The sequence below is a fragment of the Schistocerca piceifrons genome, chromosome X, assembly GCF_021461385.2.
Source record: "Schistocerca piceifrons isolate TAMUIC-IGC-003096 chromosome X, iqSchPice1.1, whole genome shotgun sequence".
Taxonomy (NCBI): domain Eukaryota; kingdom Metazoa; phylum Arthropoda; class Insecta; order Orthoptera; family Acrididae; genus Schistocerca; species Schistocerca piceifrons.
Window position 1 is genome coordinate 350,220,790 of NC_060149.1, and position 25,483 is coordinate 350,246,272.

General features: G+C 38.2%; 1 protein-coding gene across 1 annotated transcript in view; it reads right to left on the bottom strand.

Moving 5' to 3' along the window:
• The window catches only part of LOC124722880 (vacuolar protein sorting-associated protein 13A-like), a 752,258-nt gene that overhangs the window by 198,968 nt on the left and 527,807 nt on the right, over positions 1 to 25,483 (bottom strand). Inside the window, exons 40-46 of the mRNA XM_047248017.1 lie at positions 24,737 to 24,879; positions 24,484 to 24,635; positions 24,136 to 24,338; positions 23,928 to 24,048; positions 23,602 to 23,817; positions 21,448 to 21,663; positions 1,521 to 1,871 (exon numbers count right to left, since the gene is read on the bottom strand). Of these exons, the coding sequence (XP_047103973.1) occupies positions 1,521 to 1,871; positions 21,448 to 21,663; positions 23,602 to 23,817; positions 23,928 to 24,048; positions 24,136 to 24,338; positions 24,484 to 24,635; positions 24,737 to 24,879 (1,402 nt within the window). The remainder of the gene's footprint in view (positions 1 to 1,520; positions 1,872 to 21,447; positions 21,664 to 23,601; positions 23,818 to 23,927; positions 24,049 to 24,135; positions 24,339 to 24,483; positions 24,636 to 24,736; positions 24,880 to 25,483) is intronic.

Sequence of the window (25,483 nt, forward strand, 5' to 3'; positions counted from 1 at the left end):
AGTCTGTTTTATCATGAAGTCAATTTCACCTTCTGTGTCATCTCTACTCTGTGACACATCTATACAGTAAGTAGATAGAAGTTAAGTATTATAGCACATAGGGACATTCTGAACACAGACCATAGCAGACCACGACTGGTGCCAACAAATAATGACATTGTCTGTCCTCAGGCACTGCTTCATCTCTTTGTATGGTATCCAGAAGAGATTATGTTGTGCAGACACTGCAAGTTTGTGACAGACATGGAGAAACCAACAGCTGGATTCAGATATGAATCCTGAGAATCTCCATGCCAATTTTAAATTTAAACATATGAGTTAATGTTGTGTCTCTATGCTGTGATTTTTCATCTGGCCATTGAGGAAGCTGAAGGGGAAAGGCTAGCACTGACCAAGCAGTGAGGGCCCCAATGCCAAGCCTACAGTATGGTGGTGCCATTGATGAAACTACAACCAGCCATGTTGAATCATGGTGACTTTTGATGGAACCTAATGTTAACATGAGTCAGCAGGTTGTGACTTGTGCGTGGTTGGATGTCAGTAGAACCTGATTGCAGCCAGCCTCCATTATTTCATGTGGGGAACATGTAAGTCAGGTAGGATTGTTGGTGACCCAGGTATGGCAAAACAGACTCCATGGTTGTTTGTGATCTGGCCATAGGTGCCGCCAGTTCCATCCCATCAATGACTGCATCTGGAAGCTACATAATTTCTAGTTCTAGTGTTATAACTTAACTATAACAGGAGGTACATGCTACACAGAGATACTCTGTGAGAAAACAACCCAAGTTTCTAGAACTTCTCTATTTTCCTATTTAAAAGTGTGTATTCATTACCTATCATGTGCATGTCTATCATTCAGTGCTCAACCACTAAGTGAGTGGTTACCTGTACCCCTTCTGCTGAATGTAAAAAAAATTGAAAGTGGAAACATAATGGTAACATGCATCTATAAGAAGGGCTATGTGTGAAGCTGTAAAGTAACAACAGGTAAGTGCTTCAAAGCTACACCAACTTTCTGAGCTTTTATAAGCATCTTTGCATCAGTTGTCATTTATTTACAGATGAGTAGTTGCCTGCCCTTGATTTCATTCTTTGTTTGTTGGTACAAAGTTCCCATTTCTGTTATCATAAGAGAAAAAAGCAGATACTTATAACAACTCTTTCTAAATTAATAGGCCTTGCATACAGACAAGAAGTTAATATACATAAATTTCCAGTTCTTCATGTCCCATCCGTGGAGTAAGAACATTAAGGTAATCAAAATATGCATGCAAGTAAGTTGGCGTAACAGACCACTATTGCAGTGTATGATTATTAGACTGTGTAACTATAATATAGATGAGTAAGTCATTCAGAATGTACAAACATTTAGATAAAATAGCATTGAAAAATAAAAAAAAAACAGCCTGTGAAAAAAATTTAAGTAAAATGAAAACTTACTTAAAACAAACTTTGCCCTACAGCACACAGAGTTTGAATCCAAGATATCTGTAGATGAATTTCAAAATGCAACATACCTGACCAGGTGACAAGTCAATCCATAAGTCTGCCCTTTCATTTTCTTCCATAAATCTCAGATGTTTGTTGCTGTTATTAGTAACAATGAAATTGGGAAGAAAAGTCACAATGCGAGTAAGCTGAGGGCACAGCTGTGATAGTGAAGATATCAGCAATATTCGGTAGTGTCTTTTCCTTTCTCGGTCATGGCACACTATCAGACCAACACATCCTGCATTGTCTAAGGAAAATGCAGGTGACCAGGAAGAGTGATATGCTCGAAGACGGACACATCGACGTCTGTGTTTTTTGTAGCAAAAAAGCAATGGTTCTTCTCCCTGTGCTTCATAAACAATATCTGACAAGGAACCCTACAAAAGAAATAAAACAATCAAAAAATTAGTGAGCATGGATGATGTAATAATGGTTTAAAATTTTAATTTTTCAGGAAATTTTTCTTCATTAAACAATACTATTTTTTTTAAACATTTTTGGAATACAGTGATCAATAGATTATTATATTTTGACTAAAGTTCAGTCTTGATCACACCATTTATGTTTCAATGACATAGTTTGTCACTAAAACATAAATGGTGTGATCAAGACTGAACTTTAGTCAAAATATAATACAAAATTTACTTTCAACAACTGAGAAACTTTCTGAATGCTGTCAATTATCAACTTTGGAATATAAGTTAACCCCTTTCTGCATTATTTTTTTATGAAAAATATATGCATTGGCTTCTGAGGTTACTAAATGATACTGACAAGCAATTTTGAAAAAAAGTTTTATTTTCCAAAACATAATAAATAAATGGTTTGGCACATTTCTGGCACACCATGCTTGTAAGGTACATTATATAGGAGTTTAGTGTTTCTTTATGAGTACTCTACTACATAAAATAACTCATCCTGTCCAGTGGCATATGATCTACATCAATAAGCCTTTACTCGTGTGGTATGGGACATTTTGAAACACTTTGTATCATTAATCACACACACTTATTAACCAATGTTGGACACTTACCTATATGGGGAGACCAACAACAATACAAATTTCTACAGTTGAAGGGTGCATAGATACTTAGTCCAGTGTGTGAACAGTGCAGTTCATTTATGTATGAGTACAGACAGAAATTGTTTGAAAATGTTCCATACTGCTTGAGTAAAGGAGTACTGATGTAGATCACATGCCACTGGATATCATGCATAAGGTTGTAGTTTGTTGCATAGTAAAATAGTAATAAAAGAACACTGAATTGCTAGAGATTGCACCCTATATGCATAATGTGCCAGATATGTCACAAAACATAAAAGTTTTTTCCCAAATTGCTTATCAGTTAGGTGTAGTAACCTCAAGAACCAATACACATACCAGTTTCATTAAAAGGAAAAAAATCATGCTGACAGTACACAGTGTTTTTCAATTTTGGCTCAAATGTAGACTACTACGCACTAAAGGACTAACTTAACAGAGATAAAACGTGTAATACTCTATTACTATCTCTTGTAAAACAAAACACAAAAACATGGCCTCTCAGTTCTTATATTGGTCACAGCATGTTAGGAAATAAAGTAATTACCATAATTGGCATTGCAGTGTCTATTTATTAAGTAATGTATTTATCCTAAAAGTGTATTTTTAAATTTTTCTGTACATTACTGCATGTGTGTGTACACCATGATAACACAGTTTTAGTACCCTGAACTACTTATTTATGGTGACTCCACAGGACAGGTTACAAATTTCCATACAGTACGAAACTATGATTCAGTAACTCCTCACAACTCCACAACATGTCACACTAATTTCAGTTGGCAGGGGAAAGTGTGATAAGAATTTGAATTTTGCCTTTCATAAAACAGGGGGATAATGCTTCTTATGTGCATGCCATTCAATAACGTACCCATGCCTCCTGTGTTGTGACAAATGGCAAACAACTCAGGGAGATCAGTGTTCACCAATTGGCTATGAGTCTGGTAAACCTGGGGTTCCTGAGCTGGGAACTGGCAATGACTAAAAGTCATCTGCAACTACAAGCACTGGGCATACTTCAGTTACCACTGTGAAGCATAGCAGTGGAACATTATGAGCCACAGGGAAAGGTGGATCTAAGGTTAATTGTCCAAATCATAAAGGTGATACAAACCTCTATAAAAGGAAACTAAATCTCAATGTATGCTATGGGCCAATGGGATGGATGGCTATTTAGGAAAACAAGTTGGCAACCTCTGTGAAACCTGCAATACCCCTTAGTTGTAAAAGGGTTACCCTGGCAGGTGGGGCTCTGTCTGAGTCAATTATTACTCCCCTATTGGCTTGTAGGAGCAAAATTGCTCATGATTCCCAAAACAAAGTATCTCCTAATGGGCTGTGTGTACCTTTGGCTGTATCTAGCACCCAACCACCAAAGTGAGTTTGATAGTCTAGTCCTTCAGAGCAATCAACAATATCTATGATAAAAGTGAACACTAACAAGGTATAGCTGTATCAAAATATATTTATAATTATTAAAAGCAGAAGAAGACTCCTCCCTATGTTCAGAAAACACTAGAGCATATTGCTAAGTCACTAAAATCAGTAAAACGGTTCACCAGAATGCCATAATGTCTATAACCACTGACATCATTCCTGAAATACAAACACTATGCAATCCATGGAGGAAATCTTCCATAAAGTAAATATCCCTCTCCTACTGCAGTGGAAGGTGAATGTTTTGTGGAAGGGCACTGTTAGCTGCTCCTGGCGGAAGATGTGCTCTGATGGAGCTGCACAAGTTTCATAATGTTTACATAGGTCAACTGATGCTGCAGTGTTCATCTTCCACACTCCAGTGAAAAAGTTTTCACAGAATTAACTAAGTAAAAAACCTGGGCAATTCACATGCTTGTTTACATATGAAAGCCAATTTCTGCGGTTTCCTTTCTGTGAGACCACATGTGCCAGATTCATTTGCTCATTCAAAACCTTAGTTTCTAATATTGTTTCTGATCACATTACTTTTCTATAATCTTTCACTGTCTATGTTATTAATCTTGTCTATTGTGATATATTATGAAATTCTGAACATTTACAGGTGACATGACAAACACACAGTAGGCCTAGCCTCATTCAAATACAGTTGTTTCCTAAATTCACTGTATGATTACATGAGATACAAATTTATTTTTGAGAATTATCAGATGCTTATAAAAGCATATTTTTTAAAAATTTTCATAAGTTATGGATAACATATTTCATAGCAAAGCAGAATTTGTGATTTACAGTTTCTGAAAAAGAATAGCTCACCATGAATTTCAGTTTATATCATTGTGGATCAACATATATTTTTTTACAATTTTCAGAAGTTACCATTGTCATGTGCATCAGCCATGTCATAGTAAACTGGCATTTGTGATTTAGTTAGTCACACATAGCTCTATTATGACTAACATATTATGTTAGATCTAGTTTTAGCTTTCAAGTGAGGTGTATATTATCCACATTTATCATACATTTACATTGTTTTCGAGTTTTGTAGTGACTATAACTTCAAAAAGTTTTAGGAAACTTGTAATTTTTACCAAAGGTTTTCTGTTGTCCTAAAAGACAATTCATTTTGTGTACTAACTGCTTCAATTATGAAAGGAAATTAGTAACATTTTTAGCTCAAAAGATTAAAAGATGAACAGTAGACTAAGTTGAAAATTATACGTACACTGTCCTGTAAAACACTGCACCAGTCATAATGCAGACACACTGTGAATGCTGTCCACCAACACAGGATGAATTGATTAAAGTTTGTAAGCAGCTGGCAATTGCCCTGACTACTGTCACATGATTTGCAGCTGCTGTGAATCGGTATGCTGGCAGAGCTCCCCAGAGTTTTGTATCAGAAGTATCAAAGGTACTTCAAGTATTAATCCTGTCTCCTCTACTGAAAGTACAGGATCTATCATTACTTGTCCACTTTACTGTGAGTGGTGTGTCAATGGTCGGTCTAGACATCCTGTGCAGAGTAGACAGGGACCAGCGAGGACTCAGGATGTTCTACCAATCACCCTAACCAAGAAGGTTTGAGGGGCTATCTTTCACTGACACTGAAACTGAGTCAGTGGGACTCACTTCACCTGTGATGGGGAAAACTGCTTTGACCTGTGTCAAGAGGAGGCAAACATAAAAGAGTAAGGCTCCATTAATTGTTGGTAGTTGAAATGTAGAGTGAATAATGGTATGAATAATGGCACCCCTTATGGAATTAGCAGAAGGTCACAGGAAGGAACACCAAATGTGCACTCAGGCAACCAACTCCAGATTGTGGTGCATACAGGAAGAAATAATGCCTGTTGCCTGGACTCTGAAGTCATACTTGGACCATTCCAGCCACTGGAAGAGGAGGTTAAGAAAACCAGCCTTGCACACAGAGTTTCAACAACTCAAAATTTGCCTCAGTGTTTCCAGAAATGATCATGGCCCCCTTGTTCTTGGTAAAGTGGAAGGACTGAACCAGAGACTTCAAAGGTTCTGTGACAAGCTATGACACTGTGACTACCTGGACTTGCGCCATTGGGTTGAGAACTGTAGGGTTCCCTTAAATGGGTCAGGTGTGCACTACACATCAGAGGCTGCTACACAGGTAGCTGACTTTGTGCGAGGTGCATGCAAGTTTTTTTTTTTTTTTTTTTTTTTTTTTTTTTTTTTTTTTTTTTTTTTTTTTTTTTTTTATATATATATATATATAAAAAAAAAAGACTCTCCATCCAGTTCAGATAGTGACAGCTGTAGGAGACCTGTAAAAATATACGATCCAAAGGAATGCCTCCCAGAGTCAAGAGCATTAGAATCCTAGCAATTAGCTGCCAAAGCTTTGACAACAAATTGCCAGAGTTTGAAGCACTTCTCAAAAGCAGTGAAACACACATACTACTAGGTACAGAAAGCTGATTAAAATCTGAATTTGACAGCAGTGAGATGTTTGAGGAAAATTTAAGTGTATATCAAAATGATAGGCTAATGAGAAATGAACATGGTAAATTTGTTGCAGCAGACAAGAAACTCAAATTCAACCAGATAGAAATTGAAACTGCTGGAGAGCCTGTTTGGGCAAGACTCAGTATCATGTGTGGGCATAAAATTATGATTGGGTCCTTCTACTGGCTGCCAGACTCAACTCCTAATATCATGGAAAACTTTAGAGAAAACAGCAGTTTACTTGTATGAATGTTGTGTAATCGTACTGTAATCGTTGGAGGAGACTCCAACCATCAACAATCATTTGGAAAAACCACAGATTGTTAGTGGTGGGTATCACAAGACATTCTGTGACACATTACCAAATGCTTTCTCTAAAAACTACCTAACACAAGGGTATCATATATTAATATGGAACTTGGAACTACACAGGACAGGAGTATATAGAGGAGGAACAGCACTCGAAAGATTTGTTCCCAGTAGAACAGTTCATACATGTTGGGACCCTCCATGGTGTACAGTCACTGTAAGAAGACTTCTAAAGAAACAGAGATCACTGCATAATATGTGCAAAACAAAGCATGGAGCTATGCATATGGAGATGCTGAAAGAAACTCACTGGTCTGTCAAGAGAGCAGTGAGTAAAAAGCCTTCAATGACTACTGTATGAGAATTTTGTAACATGATCCTCCACAAAATGCAAAGAAATTCTGGTCGTATGTAAACGCTGTTAGTGGCACCAATGTTAGTGTCCAATCACTCTCAAGTGAGACAGGATCTGAAATTAAGTTGGAAACAAAAATAAAATTGCTTAACTATGTTTTCAAATGTTTCTTTACAAAGGAAAACCCAGAAGAATCACACCAATTTGATGTTTGTACCACTGAAAAAATGAATGAAATGAGTGTTAAGTGTCAGTGATGTTGAGAAATAGCTGAAATTGGTGAAACAGAACAAAACTTCAGGGCATGATTGAATCCCTATCAGATTCTATACTGAATTCGCAGCTGAGTTTGCCATTCTTTAAACTATAAGCTAACCCCCAAACAAAAAACCATGCCCAATATCCTTGACATTGATTTTTTATAGACTCCTAGAACACATTCTGAGTTCAAACATAATGAAGTATCTCAAACAGAATGACCTCCTCAATGAAATTCAGCACAGATTCTGTAAACATCAATCATGTGAAACCCAATTTGTACTTTCCTCACTTGACATACTGAAAGCCTTAGATACAGGCAGTCAAAAAAATGGTTCAAATGGCTCTGAGCACTATGCGACTTAACTTCTGAGGTCAGCAGTCTCCTAGAACTAAGAACTAATTAAACCTAACTAACCTAAGGACATCACACACATCCATGCCCGAGGCAGGATTCGAACCTGTGACCATAGCGGTCGCTCGGTTCCAGACTGTAGCGCCTAGAACCGCATGGCCACTCCGGCCGGCTCCAGGCAGTCAGATAGACATAGTATTTCTTGATTTCTGAAAAGCATTTCACTCATTGCCACAACAACACATATTCTCAAAAGAACAATCATATGAGGTATCATGTGAAATTTGTGTGTGGATGAGGATGTTTTGGTAGGAAGGGTGTATTATGCTATCTTTGATGGAGAGTCATCAATAGATGTAAAAGTAACTTTGACAGTGCTCCAGGGATGTGTGTTGGGAGCCTTGTGTTCACATTGGATGTTAATGACCTGGCTGGCAGTATTAATAGTAACCTCAGACACTTTCCAAATGATGTAATTATCTGCAGTGATATACTGTCCAAAGGAAGCTGCATAAATATAGTCAGCTCTTGCTATGATATCAAAGTGGTGCAAAGATTAGCATCTTGATTTAAGTGTTCAGAAATGTAAAATTGTGCACTTCACAAAACAAAATTATGTAGTTTACCCTATGACTATAGTATCACAAAACAAATAAATGTAGTATCCTATGTATGTGATACCAGTGAGTTACCACTGCGATCAGCCAACTCAAAGAAATACCTGGGTGTAATACTTCATAGGTATGTGAAATTGAATAATGTCATAGGCTCAGTCATGGGTAAAGTAGATGGTAGGGATCATTTTATTGGTAGAATACTGGGGAACGTTGACCCCCTTCAATGGCTTCCATTGTTCAATTTACAACTGACGTTACAACCTGGAGCATGACAGCCAAAGGACATGAGGCACTGCCCTTGTACAAGAGTGGTTTGACTAATGATAAATGCAGAATTCTCTGATGTTATCAACATCTATGCCCACTTCAGCTACCACTGATCAACATTCAACTGACATCACACCTAGAGTATAATAGCTAAAAGACGTGAGGCAGAGCACATATAAACAATGGAGAGCTAAGCCAACATGGAGTTTATGACCTGCAGATCTATGTACATGGCCAAAGCAACTGGTGACTGGAAATAATTTTAAGGTAATGAATTTGGTGAGAGAAGGTGACTGGTCATATTCAAAAAGAGAGATTGTCAAATTACTTGATGACAAACAGTTCGCTGAAGAAAAAAATGCTAGTTCAAATTCTGAATTAGATCCTAACTGTAATGTAGTTGAAACTGACAGCAGTAATTTAAAGGTGGAAATGAGTAATGAGACTGAAAAGGACAACTGCTTTTTATATTTAAGAACAGGCTAAACTATCAACAACTTTGGTAAAGAAAATTCAGTTGCACCAGAAAATTTTGATTCAAAATTAGGTTGTCCAATGCAAATGTAAATGAAAACAAATGTAATAAGGGAATGGAAGTTGTACGTACTTTTGATGAGACTAATGAAATAACTTCCAATCCGAAACAAGTTTATACTGAGGATATTGAGAGTTTGGGGTAAGTAAGGAGGGTGCTGATGTAAATAATGTTACATTTGGTGATGCCGAAACAAAATGTGTGCTGATGTTAAGTGAAAAAGTTGACAAAGTTGTTACTGATCTGATTTGGGAGTAGTGCAGACAGACATGGAAATAAACAGTGATACAGATGATGATGGTAATGATAATGAATCAATTATGGATGTATTGCAAGTAAGTAATATTGATATTCAGGTTCTGGGAGTCAAACAGAAAATTGTTGATGTACATACTGATGTTCTTGATGTGGAGAGTGAGTGTGTGCACTTAGTATGAAAGTACTGAAGTTAATGATCTTGTTGGCAAAGACTATAAAGCTATGGAAATTAACAATCAGATAAGTGTAAAGATAATGAGGTAAGTAATGTTAAGTGTGAACAAACTGAAAGGAGAAAAGTGATTCATGTAAAGAAACCTCTTTACAAGTTATCAGTTATGGATATGTACTGAGCATTAGAGACAGTTAAAGTAATAAACAGTAAACAGTATATATATAGTTTTCAATGAAGGTATACAGGAAGTAATTTCTGGTAATAACAATCAAAAGCTAATTTTCAATGCACATGTAGAGAGCACCACTCTGAATTCAAATGTCAAAGAAATCAATTTCATTGTAAATATAATTGGAAATGCAATTGGTTTTGCTGGAGATCAAATGTTCATATAACTGACTGTGGATTTCTGTGGTTTGGTAGATGTTATAGAACACAGATGTTGGTCTGAAATTAGTGGTGCAAAATTAGATGGAAGAGCAGGGATTCAAATTCATTGTGAAGCTACAAGCAGCGGGCCCAAAAGTCTGTATTGAATTAATTATGTAGCGATAATGCTTGCCCCAAGCTGGGTGCTCTCAGTCTTCATTTTTCCTAAGACACTCAACCTTTTCTACAATCCTGTCAATAGCTTGAAAGTGGATCAGTAATTGCCTTCACCTGTTGTATAATCTGTAGTATGGTAACAGATTTCAGAAGTGTTTCTTCTGCATTATTAGTTTAGGTTGGGTTAGTAATTATAAGAGAATGGCTGCAAGGATGGTGTACAAGTATTTTGTAAAACTGATGTGTTCTATTTGTTTTAGTTTTAAAGGTGATAATGAGAATAATGTTTCAGCAGTAATAAATTTCTTTCACCAAAAAGATAAGGTGAACGGAAAATAAAAAGCATTGTCAGGATATGCTAAAAAGGTGGAAGTATCTGAAAGTCATATTTAAGGTCTAAGGCAATCAAGTAATGGGAAATCGTTTGGAATTTGTGCAGCAGCAGTCACAGAAGAAAAGAACGAGAAAACATCTTGAATTCAGGGCCTAGTACTATTTGTGATAAGATACAAAAGTTTGTGCCCAGAGGAATTAGTTATGGAGGTATTTGTTCATATGTGTAGAAGTGTGTCACACTATAGCTCTTCAGGCATCAGTACAGTGGAATAAAGTTAAAGATACAGTTGCCTATAGTAACATGCGTGGAATGAAAAAGCATGGCTTACATATGTTTCACCTTCGTGCCCAGAATTTCAAGCAGTATGATGGAATGCAGTGAAGTATCAGTTTTTCCAATTGAGATTTTGTCTGTTATTTTATGAGAGTAAATTTTGCACATAAAGCCAGGATTTGTTACTGTGGAATGTGGTTCTGAAGATTCACTTTTTGTATATGAGGAGCAAAACAGGTGTTTATTTCTTAGATAATAGAGTAATGAATTAATAATGAAGATACAACAATGCATTGGTGAAGTATTGATGAGAAGTAATGAGAAATGTTTTTGTATATTAATGGTTAGGGATCCTGTCTGTGCAATAAGGTAATTTTTGAGAATATATTCCTTTGTATAACAAGAGTAGGAATAGAAGGATATAATGGAACTAACAGATAAATGAGTAATGTACTGCTACCTATATACATGTAGGTCTGGTTTTGTTATAGTGAAAATATGTTTGAGCTAGGCAATGTTTCATAATATTCATATGTGTAATTTGTGACACTGAAAAAGGACCTTTATTGAACGATCAAGGCTATTTGATTGATCAAGACTATTCGACTGATTGGTTTAATGTAATGATGATACATGAAAGGAAAATTATTTTTGATAATTAACTGGTAATGTAACTCAAAAATAATATGAATATTCTGACAACAGTAGATAATTTAGCAACACTGTCGTGAATTTCATGATGATTTAATTTTCTGGATGAGTGAAGATAGTAATCTAATTTGAGTGAAATAATGTAATGATTTGAAATAGCTTCTATCCATTAGTTTGATTTAACTAGTAAATATGTAATGGTGTTGTGATTAAGGTTTTGTTCTCTTTGTATGGCATAAAATACACTCCTGGAAATTGAAATAAGAACACCGTGAATTCATTGTCCCAGGAAGGGGAAACTTTATTGACACATTCCTGGGGTCAGATACATCACATGATCACACTGACAGAACCACAGGCACATAGACACAGGCAACAGAGCATGCACAATGTCGGCACTAGTACAGTGTATATCCACCTTTCGCAGCAATGCAGGCTGCTATTCTCCCATGGAGACGATCGTAAAGATGCTGGATGTAGTCCTGTGGAACGGCTTGCCATGCCATTTCCACCTGGCGCCTCAGTTGGACCAGCGTTCGTGCTGGACGTGCAGACCGCGTGAGACGACGCTTCATCCAGTCCCAAACATGCTCAATGGGGGACAGATCCGGAGATCTTGCTGGCCAGGGTAGTTGACTTACACCTTCTAGAGCACGTTGGGTGGCACGGGATACATGCGGACATGCATTGTCCTGTTGGAACAGCAAGTTCCCTTGCCGGTCTAGGAATGGTAGAACGATGGGTTCGATGACGGTTTGGATGTACCGTGCACTATTCAGTGTCCCCTCGACGATCACCAGTGGTGTACGGCCAGTGTAGGAGATCGCTCCCCACACCATGATGCCAGGTGTTGGCCCTGTGTGCCTCGGTCGTATGCAGTCCTGATTGTGGAGCTCACCTGCACGGCGCCAAACACGCATACGACCATCATTGGCACCAAGGCAGAAGCAACTCTCATTGCTGAAGACGAAACGTCTCCATTCGTCCCTCCATTCACACCGGTCGCGACACCACTGGAGGCAGGCTGCACGATGTTGGGGCGTGAGCGGAAGACGGCCTAACGGTGTGCGGGACCGTAGCCCAGCTTCATGGAGACGGTTGCGAATGGTCCCCGCCGATACCCCAGGAGCAGCAGTGTCCCTAATTTGCTGGGAAGTGGCGGTGCGGTCCCCTACGGCACTGCGTAGGATCCTACGGTCTTGGCGTGCATCCGTGCATCGCTGCGGTCCGGTCCCAGGTCGACAGGCACGTGCACCTTCCGCTGACCACTGGCGACAACATCGATGTACTGTGGAGACCTCACGCCCCACGTGTTGAGCAATTCGGCGGTACGTCCACCCGGCCTCCCGCATGCCCACTATACGCCCTCGCTCAAAGTCCGTCAACTGCACATACGGTTCACGTCCACGCTGTCGCGGCATGCTACCAGTGTTAAAGACTGCGATGGAGCTCCGTATGCCACAGCAAACTGGCTGACACTGACAGCGGCGGTGCACAAATGCTGCGCAGCTAGCGCCATTCGATGGCCAACACCACGATTCCTGGTGTGTCCGCTGTGCCGTGCGTGTGATCATTGCTTGTACAGCCCTCTCGCAGTGTCCGGAGCAAGTATGGTGGGTCTGACACACCGGTGTCAATGTGTTCTTTTTTCCATTTCCAGGAGTGTATGTGACTGGTCACTTCGCAACTATAAAATTGGATACTTGACCATTTGATTTCAAAGATATGAGATACTGATTTGAGTCAAAGTATAGGAGTTCATCAAACATGTTCCATTCTGTTTATAAGTAAACTATTGTGACATTTTGAGCAATATGTTGTATATGTATATAAGATTATGTAACAAATATGACTATGAAAACTGAAATATTACTGCACACTGATGTAGGATGTTTTGTTTGCTTTTCATGTACAATGAATGAGGATAATCACCTCCCACGACAAGTGAAACTGGAAAATATGGGGCACTTTTGCACTCATTTAGTTTTAGAGTAATTAGCATTCATAGTTAAAAGCATTTTTACTGAAATAGAATACCATATTATGGCAAACAAGATGGCAGAATTTAATAGCAATTCTTGTTTTATTTAAAAGTCTGCATTTACTAGAATTTTCCCTTACTATTCATTTGCTCAGAAGAATACATCTGTAATTGTAATTTGTAAGAAGACAGCTCACAACAGTCATTGAAAATAGTCTTAATTATTGTAATCTTATAAAAGGGATGCTTCTAGGAGCCATTTTAGTCAGTTTCATGGCAGAGTTTGAAATGAGCAGGATCTGTGTCTAAAAACATATCACAGACAAATTAGCACAAATTACAACCTATACAGTGTGCCAAGTTTCATCTAGATTTCACATCTGCGAGACCTTTCATTAATTCAGTGAAGTTTCTAAATGACTGACTATGAGCATGCAATTAACCTCAAGAAGAACTGTGGCAAACTTCAATAATGGATTCTGCAACATGTCACATTATTATTGAACAATGAACTGTGTTATTTCCAAATGTTCACAGCAAGCATAATTTTTCACTTTGATATGTCTTTCTACTTGGAAGGCCAGTGTAAATAGGGAATGTGTTGTCATTTACTAGTCACTCATAAACATATGGGTCATTTCAGCGTTACATTACTACTCTCAGACAATCACAATATAGGACAATTGTAGTATGTGGCTAGCTGTTTATTTATGCATAAACCATAATTAATTAGACTTGATCGGGAAATAAACTCAGATTATTCAACAACAAAGTGGAATTAAAGTGTTTGGACTGACAACCTGGTATGATACACATCATTTAAAATAGCCTACTTGAGACAAGCACTTTTCATCAAAATTTAACAAACTTGCAGCTACCAAGCTCACATTTGCACGGGTAAATATGGCTAAACTTCAACAGAAGATCATAGGCAAGCCATTTAAAAAGAGAGAAGGAAACCTGGACTTCAAAGAAAGCAAAGTTCACTGCCAAATCTAATAAGACTTAACATGATCCTAGATGGCCCAAGTGAAATAATAATAATAATAATAATAATAATCATATGCAAATTGGCAGCTATTCAGTAGTATAACTGTAGAAGAAGCTGCTGCTTTTTTAAAGAAGTACTGCCTCTCCTGTTAATTTTATCATGATAAAATGAGCCAGGTTAAAGCAGGAAAAGTTTACAACAATTTAACAATAGTTAGATAAAAAGGTAATATCTAATAACTAATTTTTTTTAAATTTATACCTCAATTCATTCACAGCTTTCAAGTTTCTCTTTCATGGTGACTGAGGTCACCAATGCATGTCAGCGTAGCAACAGACAAACCAGAGATTGTGTTAAGCTGGTCAAACTTATTTGAATGATATTGATATGTATGAAGGTCACTCCAAAAGAAATGCACACTATTTTTTTTGAAATCCAAATTTTATTCTAAATGCTTGAAAGTTTTAAAGTGTGTAGATACATCCTTTAGGAACAATATTTTCATTTCTCCACATAATTTCCATCCCTCTCAACTGCCTTACGCCATCTTGGAACTAGTGCCTGTGTAACCACATGGTAAAATTCTGGACCAACCTGTTGGAGCCACTGTTTGGCAGTGTGCACAAGGGAGTCATCATATTCAAACCTTGTTCCACGAATAGAGTCTTTCAGTTTCCCAAAGAGATAACAATCACATGGAGCCAGGTCAGGACTATAACGCAGGTGTTTCAGTGTTGTCCATCCAAGTTTTGTGATCGCTTCCATGGTTTTTTGACTAACATGTGGCCATGCAGTGTCGTGCAACAGCAAAACGTCTTGCGTTTGCCGATGTGGTTGAACACGAGTCAGTCGAGTCTGACGTTTCTTCAGTATCGTCACATATGCATCAGGATTTATGGTGGTTTTATTTGGCATGATGTCCACAAGCAAGAGTCCTTCGGAACTGAAAAACACCTTAGCCATAACTTTTCCAGCAGAAGTTGTAATTTTGAATTTTTTTTTTCTTGGGTGAATTTGCATGATGCCACTCCACTGATTGCCTCTTCGTCTCTGGTGAAAAATGATGGAGCCGTGTTTCATCACCTGTCACAATTCTTCCAAGAAATTCATCTCCACCATTCTCGTACTGTTCCAAAAGTTTGCTGCATACTGTTTTTCTTGTTTCTTTGTGAGCCACTGTCAACATCCTGGGAACCCACCTGGCACAAACCTTTTTTAACGCCAACACTTTCCGTATTCTGCACACACTTCCTTCCCCTATCACAATGTAGCGTGACAATTCATTCACTGTGATGCATCTGTCAGCAGTCACCAATTCGTTAACTCTCTGCACATTGTCTGGAGTGTGTGCAGTACAAGGCCTGCTACTGCGAGGACAATCCTCAATATTGCTGTGCCCACTTTCATCATGTAACCTGCTTGCCCACCAACTAACTGTACTGTGATCGACAGCAGCATCTCCGTACACCTTTTTCAACCTTTTGTTGATGTCTCCCACTGTCTCATTTTCACAGCACAGGAATTCTATAACAGCACATTGCTTCTGACGAATGTCAAGTGTAGCAGCCATCTTGAAGACATGCTGTGACGGCATCTCTCACGGGAACAGGTTGAACTAAGTTTGAAAACAAGCAAGAAGAATGTATCTACACATTGTAAAACTTTCACACATGCAGAACGAAAACTGTATTTTTACAAAAATAGTGTGCATTTCTTTTGGAGTGACCCTCGTATATGATGGCCAACTGAGGACCTGCTCGGGCTGCAGCCAGGAAGGCCATGTAAGAACTGAGTGTCTGCAGCATCGCCTCATTCAAGTGCCCCACAATGAACTTCCCCAATGATACACGATGGCCTCTTTCCCACTAACGTATGTAGAGGCAGCACGACATAATGTGATGGATGATCAAAACCTGCTACCACCTCAAGCCGGTGAGAGCTCTGTCGGAGAGTCAGCGCCGCCGACACCGATGCCACCGCAGCCAAACTGTGCTGAGGTTCCTGCAGCGCCTGCCCACCACTGTGTCATGGGCACCCAGCCACCGTCACTTTTAGGATCGGACACAGGGATTCCCGATGACTGAGATCATGTCAGTTGAACCCCACCCTCCAGTGGATGTCGAGTCTCAGACCCGCAAGCAAAAATCCCCCAAATGACACAAGAAGAGGCGATTGTCAGTTGAAGAATGGGACAGGGATGTGAAGCTAGTGGAAGACACCAACTTGATTGATGTGTCTACAGTTGCAATGGATTCCAGCAGCCTTATTCACCAGAAGGTGCCTGAAGATAAGGAACACTCTCCTACATCTGCTGGCCCTGGAAACGAGGCGCATCACATCGACTCCCAAAATGTGGGCTCGTGTGAAAGCGACCAGCCACCACTAACTCCCAATCCTCTCTTCGTGATTGGGCAGATGATATGGAGGCCAATGATGCACAGTACACATCGATACCTCCACCAGAGCCCATGGCTGACATTGACCCCGGAGGGCTCTACCAGTCAGGGGATCATATAGGGCTGGATGGCTGTGTGGTGTACGAGATCACCATGGGCTTGCACCAGCACACTGCCTCCATCACTTGATATGTCTCAGTCATACTGTGTGGGAATAGTCAGTGCCAATGGTGTCCACTCCACTGTCAAGACCCGCATGTTACACGACATGATCAGAGCAGCAGACTTGGACATTGCCCTTCTCCAGGAGGTCCATCTCAAGCTGTGTTTAGACCTATATGGCTACACCACCTACAGATGGCAGGAGGAATGGCCATCCTTCTTCCAGGTGGCAAAGACGCGATGGACGTGACATACTTGCTGAAGGGGCAATGCATCACTATCACACTTGGTGCAGTCCGCTTCGTTAACGTCTATGCTCCCTCCGGTAATTCACACCGTGGAGACAGGCATATCTTCTATTCGGAGGAGGTAGCGCCACTTTTGCTATGCCAGTACGGGGAGGTTGCTGGGAGCATCTTCAACGTGAGGAAGAGAAAATACACGGATGTTGGAGGGGGGCTTTCCCACACGGTGCCCTTTGACAAGGTGCCCGTACTCAAATGTTTAGGAGTGCAGGTCTATAGCAATGTTCACCGCATGGTGACGGCTACGTACCACCGGCTCCTACACCAGACACATGCTCTGCTGCAAGACAACAAATTGTGTCGCATGGATATGCTCCTCAGAACACGTTATGTTAACACCTATGTTGTCTCCAAACTGAACTATTTTGTGCATGTCCTTCCCTTGATGGATATTTCAAGCAGCATATGGACATTTCGTAAGTGCTGGCCTTGTTTTTAAAGTCCGATATGACACTCTGACACTGCTGCTGTGGGCGGGTGGTATCGGTTTATTTCATGTCTACAGCCATGTGCGATTGCTTTATCTCAACACTACGTGTCGAACATGGACCTCTGCCCATGCCACTCTGATAGGCACCCTGATAGCGGAAGTGGCACCACACTCTCTGCATCTCTCGGTTTCTGCAGGACACATTTCACCGGCACTCACCCACATCAGAGAGTTCTTGATGGTCAGACCTTCTGTCGACATGGATGCCCAGCACAAAAGACTATTCTCGCCTCTATCAACAGCAGTAACCTATCAATACGGTTGCACACAGACATCCTGAAGTTGCCTGGAACACGCTGTGGCAAGCTGTACACACGCTTTTTCTACCTACGACTGTGCGTTCGTTGTGGTACGTGGTTGTGAATGGGAAGTTCGCTACTCGTCAGAGGCTACATTCCCTCCGGGGATTCCGATTTGAGTTCCACAAGTATCCCCATAACCCATGCATGCTGGAAGAGCCTATCGGTCACAAATCCAGCAGCACATAAGAGAAGCAAAACCAGCAATGGACTTGTGGAAGAAACTGAAATAAATGTTTTATGACTCTGGTTTTGCAAGAAGAAGAAATTCATTCAGAACACTGATATCAACATGTCTGGAAAAATTTGAAAAATTTGATTCAATGACGAGATATGTAAACCAGATAGTAGATAATGGTCAGAAATTACACGGAACAGGTTTTATATTAATGATGAATGGATTGGTTCGTTATTGCTGGCAGGATTGCCAGAAAAATATTCTCCCATGATAATGGCAATTGAGCACTCAGGAATTCCAATCACAATGGATGCTAACAAAAGTATGCTTCCTGACATGGAAGAAGAAGTCACCATGACTGATAGCGCTTTTAGGACCAAAAGTTGGCAAAGTAAACCAAAGTTTTCTCACCGAAATGGAAATACAGTGGGAAACCAAAACAGGAAGGACATTTTTTGCTATAAATGCAAGAAACAAAAACATTTTAAAAGTAAGTGCCCTGACAGTGAAAATGATACAAGGCAAAACAAAACTTCAAATTTTTTCAGTGCAGTATTTATAAGTGGCTCTTTTGACAGATGTGACTGATATGTTGATTTAGGTGCTCATGTGCATCTCACAGCAAATGAAGAATGGATAAAAAACAAAGTGAATGATGTTAACATTGAAAAGATGACGGCTGCAAATCAGACAGAAATCCCACTGTTGTAGTCTGGAGAAGTTGATTTAACAACAGTGGTCTAGAAGAACTTTTTTGATATTACTATAAGAAATGTTATGTGAGCTCCAGAACTAACTACAAATTTGCTCTCTGTGAGCAGGTTTATTGAACAAGGAAATTTTGTTAAACTTAATAGTGATCAGTGCAATATTCATAACAAGCATAAGGAACTAGTTGCAACTGCAGATCTGATTAATGGTGTGTATAAGCTAAATGTTGACAGAAGAAGTGATTTTTTGGGAATGATCACAGCATCAGATTGACATAAAAGATTAGGTCACATAAATGCAAAGGATCTTATTAAAATGAAAAATGATGCTGTAGAAGGAATGGTATGTGAAGACATCAACATGAATATTAGCAAGCAAAACTGTGTAATATGGAACGAAGGCAAACAAACAAGACATATAAAAAGGGAGAAAAGACTGATGCTACAAATTATTGACCCATTTCATTGCTCTTAGTGTTTTCTATGGAACTAGAGAAACTGATGCACAACTGAATGGTTGAGCATCTTAGTAAATACAGCACTCTCAGCAGCAGCCAGTTCGGCTTTCAAAAATGTGATCAACCGAGGATGCAACACATGCAATTATTGACAATGTTTTAGAATCCATAAATAATGATATGCTGACCATTGGAATATTTTGTGACCTCTCAAAAGCTTTTGACAGTGTAAGTCACCATATTCTCCTGAATAAAGCCAACACCCTAGGAATGAGTGGAATAGTAGGCAAATGGCTTGAATCATATCTGTGCAGTAGAAAGCAGAAAGCAATCATGAAAGGACTGCATGGTGGCCAGGTGACTTCAGACTGGGACTCTATTGCCACTGCAGTACCTCAAGGCTCAGTATTGGGCCCAATTCTTTTTCTAATATTTGTAAATGATTTGCCACTATGCACAGATCATGGGAAAATCATCATGCTCACTGATGACACTACCACAGCAGTTAATAATCCCTTGGGGAATGTGTCAAATGAGATAATAAATACGGCTTTTGCAGATATGACAAAATTTTTTGAAGCTTATGGTCTTTCCATCAATCTAAAAAAAACAAATTATGTTCAAATTCTTGGGTCTGCATATAGACAGCAAACTTAAGTGGCATTACCATAGTCCAGATCTGTGCAAAAGGTTAAGCTCCGCAACATATGCCTTGAGAATAACATCAGACATTTGGGAGATGACTACAATAAAAGCAGCATACTTTTGCTATTTCCATCAACCTATGGCCTAGATGTAATATTCTGGGGAAATCAACCAAAAGCAAGAAAAGTGTTCCACACCCAGAAGTGAGCCATAAGAATTACATGTGGAGTACATCTGAAGCACTCATGCAGAAATCTATTTAGAGATATTCAAATCTTTACAACAACTGTTCAGCATTTTTTTCCCCCCTGGTGTGCTCTGTTTCAAAAAATAGCAGCTTAGTTACAACAAATAGTTTGTACCATAATCATAACTCCAGAATAGAACTTGATATTCATAATAATCTAAAAACAGAGAGCACAGTACAGAAGGGAATTTTATACAGTGGAATCCAAATTTTTTAACGGCCTTCCACCAATAATTAAACAACTAGTTGGCTCAAAAATGGCTCTGAGCACTATGGGACTTAACTTCTGAGCTCATCAGTCCCCTAGAACTTAGAGCTACTTAAACCTAACTAACCTAAGGAGATCACACACATCCATGCCTCAGGCAGGATTCGAACCTGCGGCCATAGCGGTCGCGTGGTGGCAGACTGTAGTGCCTAGAACCGTTCAGCCACATTGACCGGCAAACAACTAATTGGAAACATACCCAAGTTTAAAGAAAAGCTGAGGCAGTTCCTCCTATATGGATCTTATAGTGTAGATGAATTTCTAAGCCGAAATGCATAATACCTCCTGATTATGCTCAAATCCATTTTTGGTGTTTTATGGCCTAGTCATCATTCTTTGTCTATCTGCAGTGTAATTTAAAGCTGAAATATATGTATATCTGTATCTATAACTGTATATTCATTCAGAAGTCAAGTATTATAACTCATATGTAATGTTGTATGTTAGCTTACTTGTTCCTGTTATTTGTCTGATAAAACCAATGTACTTGTGCACTTAAAAATAATTTGTAAAAATTTGACTCTTATATATTCAGAGATAGATTTTCATAGGGATCTACAGAACTCAAAATAATCAAATAATGTGTACTATGAACAAAATTTTAATAATGCCTAGAAGTGTATTATGAATAAAATGTAAATATAATTCATAAACTAAGTAAAGAGAAAGTTAAAGTTCATATTAAATGTCCGAAAAAATGGAAAGATCAACCAGTGTATGATCTGTGAAAGTTTTAATAAGTAACATAGTGAGAATCAAATGAGATGAAAAGTTTGACACTTTCTAGGTAAAATAGCTTCTTCAAAGGTGAAGCATTTGTTGTTGATCTATATTAATGTGGAATTACATTACTATCCAATGATGTCTGAAAATTTATGATAGAAGAAAATTAAATATTTATTGTTAGTTAGAATTTAAGTGTACAGTTACCTTTATTTGAAGGGGAAGACCAGTTTTATTGATGATCCAATATGGTGCATGCAACAGCATGTCACAGGTGTCACTTCTGTCTACCTTCAGGTTTAGTCCTAGTTGCTTATTTCCACCTTCAGTATCAAACTCTGTTGCCATTGTTATTGTTTTTTCCTCTAAATCAGCTGTAAGGCTAAAAGAGCCTGACCATGGAATTCCAAGATAAACTGGAACCTAACAATTAGAAACTGGCATTATTGTTCAAGTTTATTATCAATGCAATAGTTAATGGAAGCAAAATAATCAACCTATACCATAGTAAATAGCATTAGAAAAGTTAGTAATTGCTTGAAACATACCACAATAAAAACTGTTGTCTTCCATTGTCAAGGATTGAGAAATAATTCTAAAGCTGTACTTTTAATATTCTGTTCATCAGATACACTCATTTTGGAAAAGTTTTAATTTTCATTTTTGTTAAAACCATTATTACTGTAAATTTCAGGTCATATTGATGTAGACTTTGGATTGTGTGTAGAATCCACATCATTAATAACCATAGGATTTACATGAATGTGTTCTATATTAGGTTTAACAGATGTTATTAATCATAATTAAAATGTAAGAAATAAATTTAAATTATGTGTGTGAACAGTTTTGTTTCTTTCTGAAAGCTATGTAGTTGTTAATCTTTATGATGGTCAGCAGCTCATCACTGTCTATCATTTTAGAATATGTAACTCATTTCTGTATTTTAATCATGGAACTGAACCTTTAAAAAAGTGTTTGAGTACTATACATGACACTAAATAACACAATCTGGTTGATAAAAAAGTCATACTGATTATTAAATATCAACAGTGAATACTTGTACTGCCTAACAAATTTGTTTATATTACGTTATTTTATCTTATTCAGCTGCTCTATATTGTTCTTTTAATCCTTCCCTGAAGATGTGATCTGTTTTCTTCTCATGGAATAATTCACTTTGCAGCCAAGGACCTACTATCTCACAGTACTTTAACACATTTTCTGGAGCTTAACTTCTCTAGAACATATCTTTCTGAAAGTATAACTGCCATATATCTCATACTTATATCCAGTTGTGCTCAAGCAAATTTTACATCTTTAGTCACTCAGTATTCTGACTGATACTTTTTCCACTTCACTTTTTCCCATTATTCAAAGTAAATATGATGTTTTGTAGCATACATACAAATATTCCTTGCTCTTCACTTCTTAATAACTGGGAGAAATCAGTGGATGCTGGCAAATAGAGTGTGCTATACAGTTATTTCAGAGGTCCAACAGTAGGGCTTTCATACAGTACTACAACAGTCTTCTCTGCACCATATTTGAATGTTGCAAATTTTTTTTATTATTATTATTATTATTTTTTTTTTTTTTTTTTTTTTTTTTGTCTGCACAAAGTATTATGGACAGATAAAATGTGATGAAGCCACACTTCACTGATGATATGCATAATTTGTAAATCTTTGTATATGATGTTTCTCATGTTTTTACGTAAAACATTGAAACATTTGTTAGGTCAGAATGGCAGTTATCAAATTAATTAAGTATTTTATATGAGGTATAAAACAAAGATCATACTTTTTTATGACACAACATAAAGATAGTTGTGTTTTCCATACTAAAGGTTAAGAAAAAGAATATGGATAATATGCACCCTGTCATAGTTTTCACTACCTTTTTAACTTGAGTATTTAGATATTATAACTACTGTTTGCTTTTCGGGCAGGAAGGCATGCTGGTCCCAGGCATGAATCTGCCCAGCAGATTGGTGTGAAGGTCTGATGAGACAGCCAATCTGTGGATGGTTTCTAAGGTGGTTTTCCATCTGCCTCAGCAAATTCAGGCTGGTTCCCCTTATTCCGCCTCAGTTACACAGTGTCAGTGATTGAAACTGCACAATAAGCCAGGGTTCGGTGTGGGGCGGCAGTAGGGTGAGTGGACTGCTGTACGCCGTTCCCTGTTTTGGGGTTGTGTACCACTGCGGGCTATGGCAAGGACGAAGCGTCTACATCATTTCTAGGTCCCCAGTTCAATACAATACAATACAACAACTGTTAATTCAATAACTAAAACTCAAATCATTATTTCTATCAGCATTCAATTACTGATAAGTGTCCCATTAGGTAGACTAGCACTCACCTCTACACAAATTTTATGCATCTTCAGCAAATTGAGGAAATAAACATTGGTCTTCTCACCAGCTTCTATACGAACTTCATACTTAATGCTTGGTATCTTTACTTCAATAGCATATGGCAAAAAGTTGTATAATGCAAGTGGAGGAACAAGCCTGATAAAATAGTTAGGGACTGATCGTGAGATTCTGTTAATCTGTTGTCCCTCAGTGCACACGGCCTTAAAAAGAAAATGACATTATACATACCTGTAATCTACAGATTATGATATCAATATTGCAGTAATACTCAGCTACAAAAGTAAACTGATGAATAAATAATTATACAAACCCTTAATGAAAATACTGTTACATCCTTTTCTTCTTTTGGCATGCAAAACACATCTTTTGGTATATTAAGATCAGATGCCATTTCTTGCCAACACAGTCCCACTTCACTGACATTATAGCTGCTAAAGTATTAACATAAGAAAGTCTGTAAATTAGGACCTGAAATAGTTTACAAGCATACAGTACCATACATTAAGGACATTACTTACTCTACATATGCAGGAAGAACATGTAGTTTGCAGTGGTATGCTATGTACAGTGGAACATTAAATACACCATCTGGTTCAATTATTGTTACTCGAATAGAATCTTCAAATGGATTAGTAACTTCCCCTACATGCTGCACACCAATACTTTCCACAACAGATTTCTTATAGTACAAGCCCATCGCATATGAAGTTTCATTTTTTATCTGAAATTGATCAATATTAATTGTAGCTGGTGTCAGACAGTGTTATTTTCAATTTATTAACATCTTTTACATAATACACAAGGCCACACATTCCCACATTCCTTTAGCCTAAAGAATGCTAATGTTTTCACAGAAAATAGCACACCTGCAAAGGAGATCTCACAGTAACCTTACGGTGCCTCTGATGAACATCCACACAAACAATTATATAATATCTTGTGTTGTTTTTAATAGGCTGGAGCATATGTAACTTAACTGAATCTCTCTTAGGGGCCAGAATATGTAGTTTCTCAAAACCTATAGTATCAGAAACAGTAGAAAGTTAAATAATTATAATAAATCACAAGCTCATAACATTTATTAATTCAATAACACAGATTAATTTAAAATATCTGTACCTTCTACATCTATTACAAGATGTTCCTCTGTTATTTTCTTGTATATGTTTGTCACAGATTCTGGAGGAAACTGGAGAACTGGTGACAACAGTATTTGTTCAGACCCTGAATCACTTTGTCGGTAACTGAATCCACCTTCAAAGCTGCATGGAATGAGAAACACAGTTTTATTAAGAACAGCATCACTCAAGCATGTAATAACGTTGCTGTGTCTTGACAATACATAACGTGTTTGACAGACAAGAGTCTATCTATGTTATTTGCTGGCTACTAATATGCTCAGCAAATATTAATAGAAAGAGAAATAATTCAAGCTGTGAAAAAGTATTCTGTTTTGAAAATCTATAGAACTCTTGGTGAATCAAATAAATGAAATTTTAGTATAACATTAAATTCTTACATGGAGGCAAGATATACTATTCAGCGAGTATTGCCTACATGCATACTCCATCTTAGTCACTGTTTTGAACTACTTTTACTCTCCAGAATGAGATACTAGCAGAAGTAAAGCTGTGAGTACCAGACGTGAGTTGTGCTTCGGTAGCTCAGATGGTAGAGCACTTGCCCGCAAAAGGCAAAGGTCCCGAGTTCGAGTCTCAGCCGGGCACACAGTTTTAATCTGCCAGGAAGTTTCATACTTTTACTCTTCTCAACACTAGGCTGCCCTGCCATCACGTCAATGCAGGTAAATTTTAAAACATGGCTCTATAACTACATGATCTATCCACAAACAATTTGTATGATTTT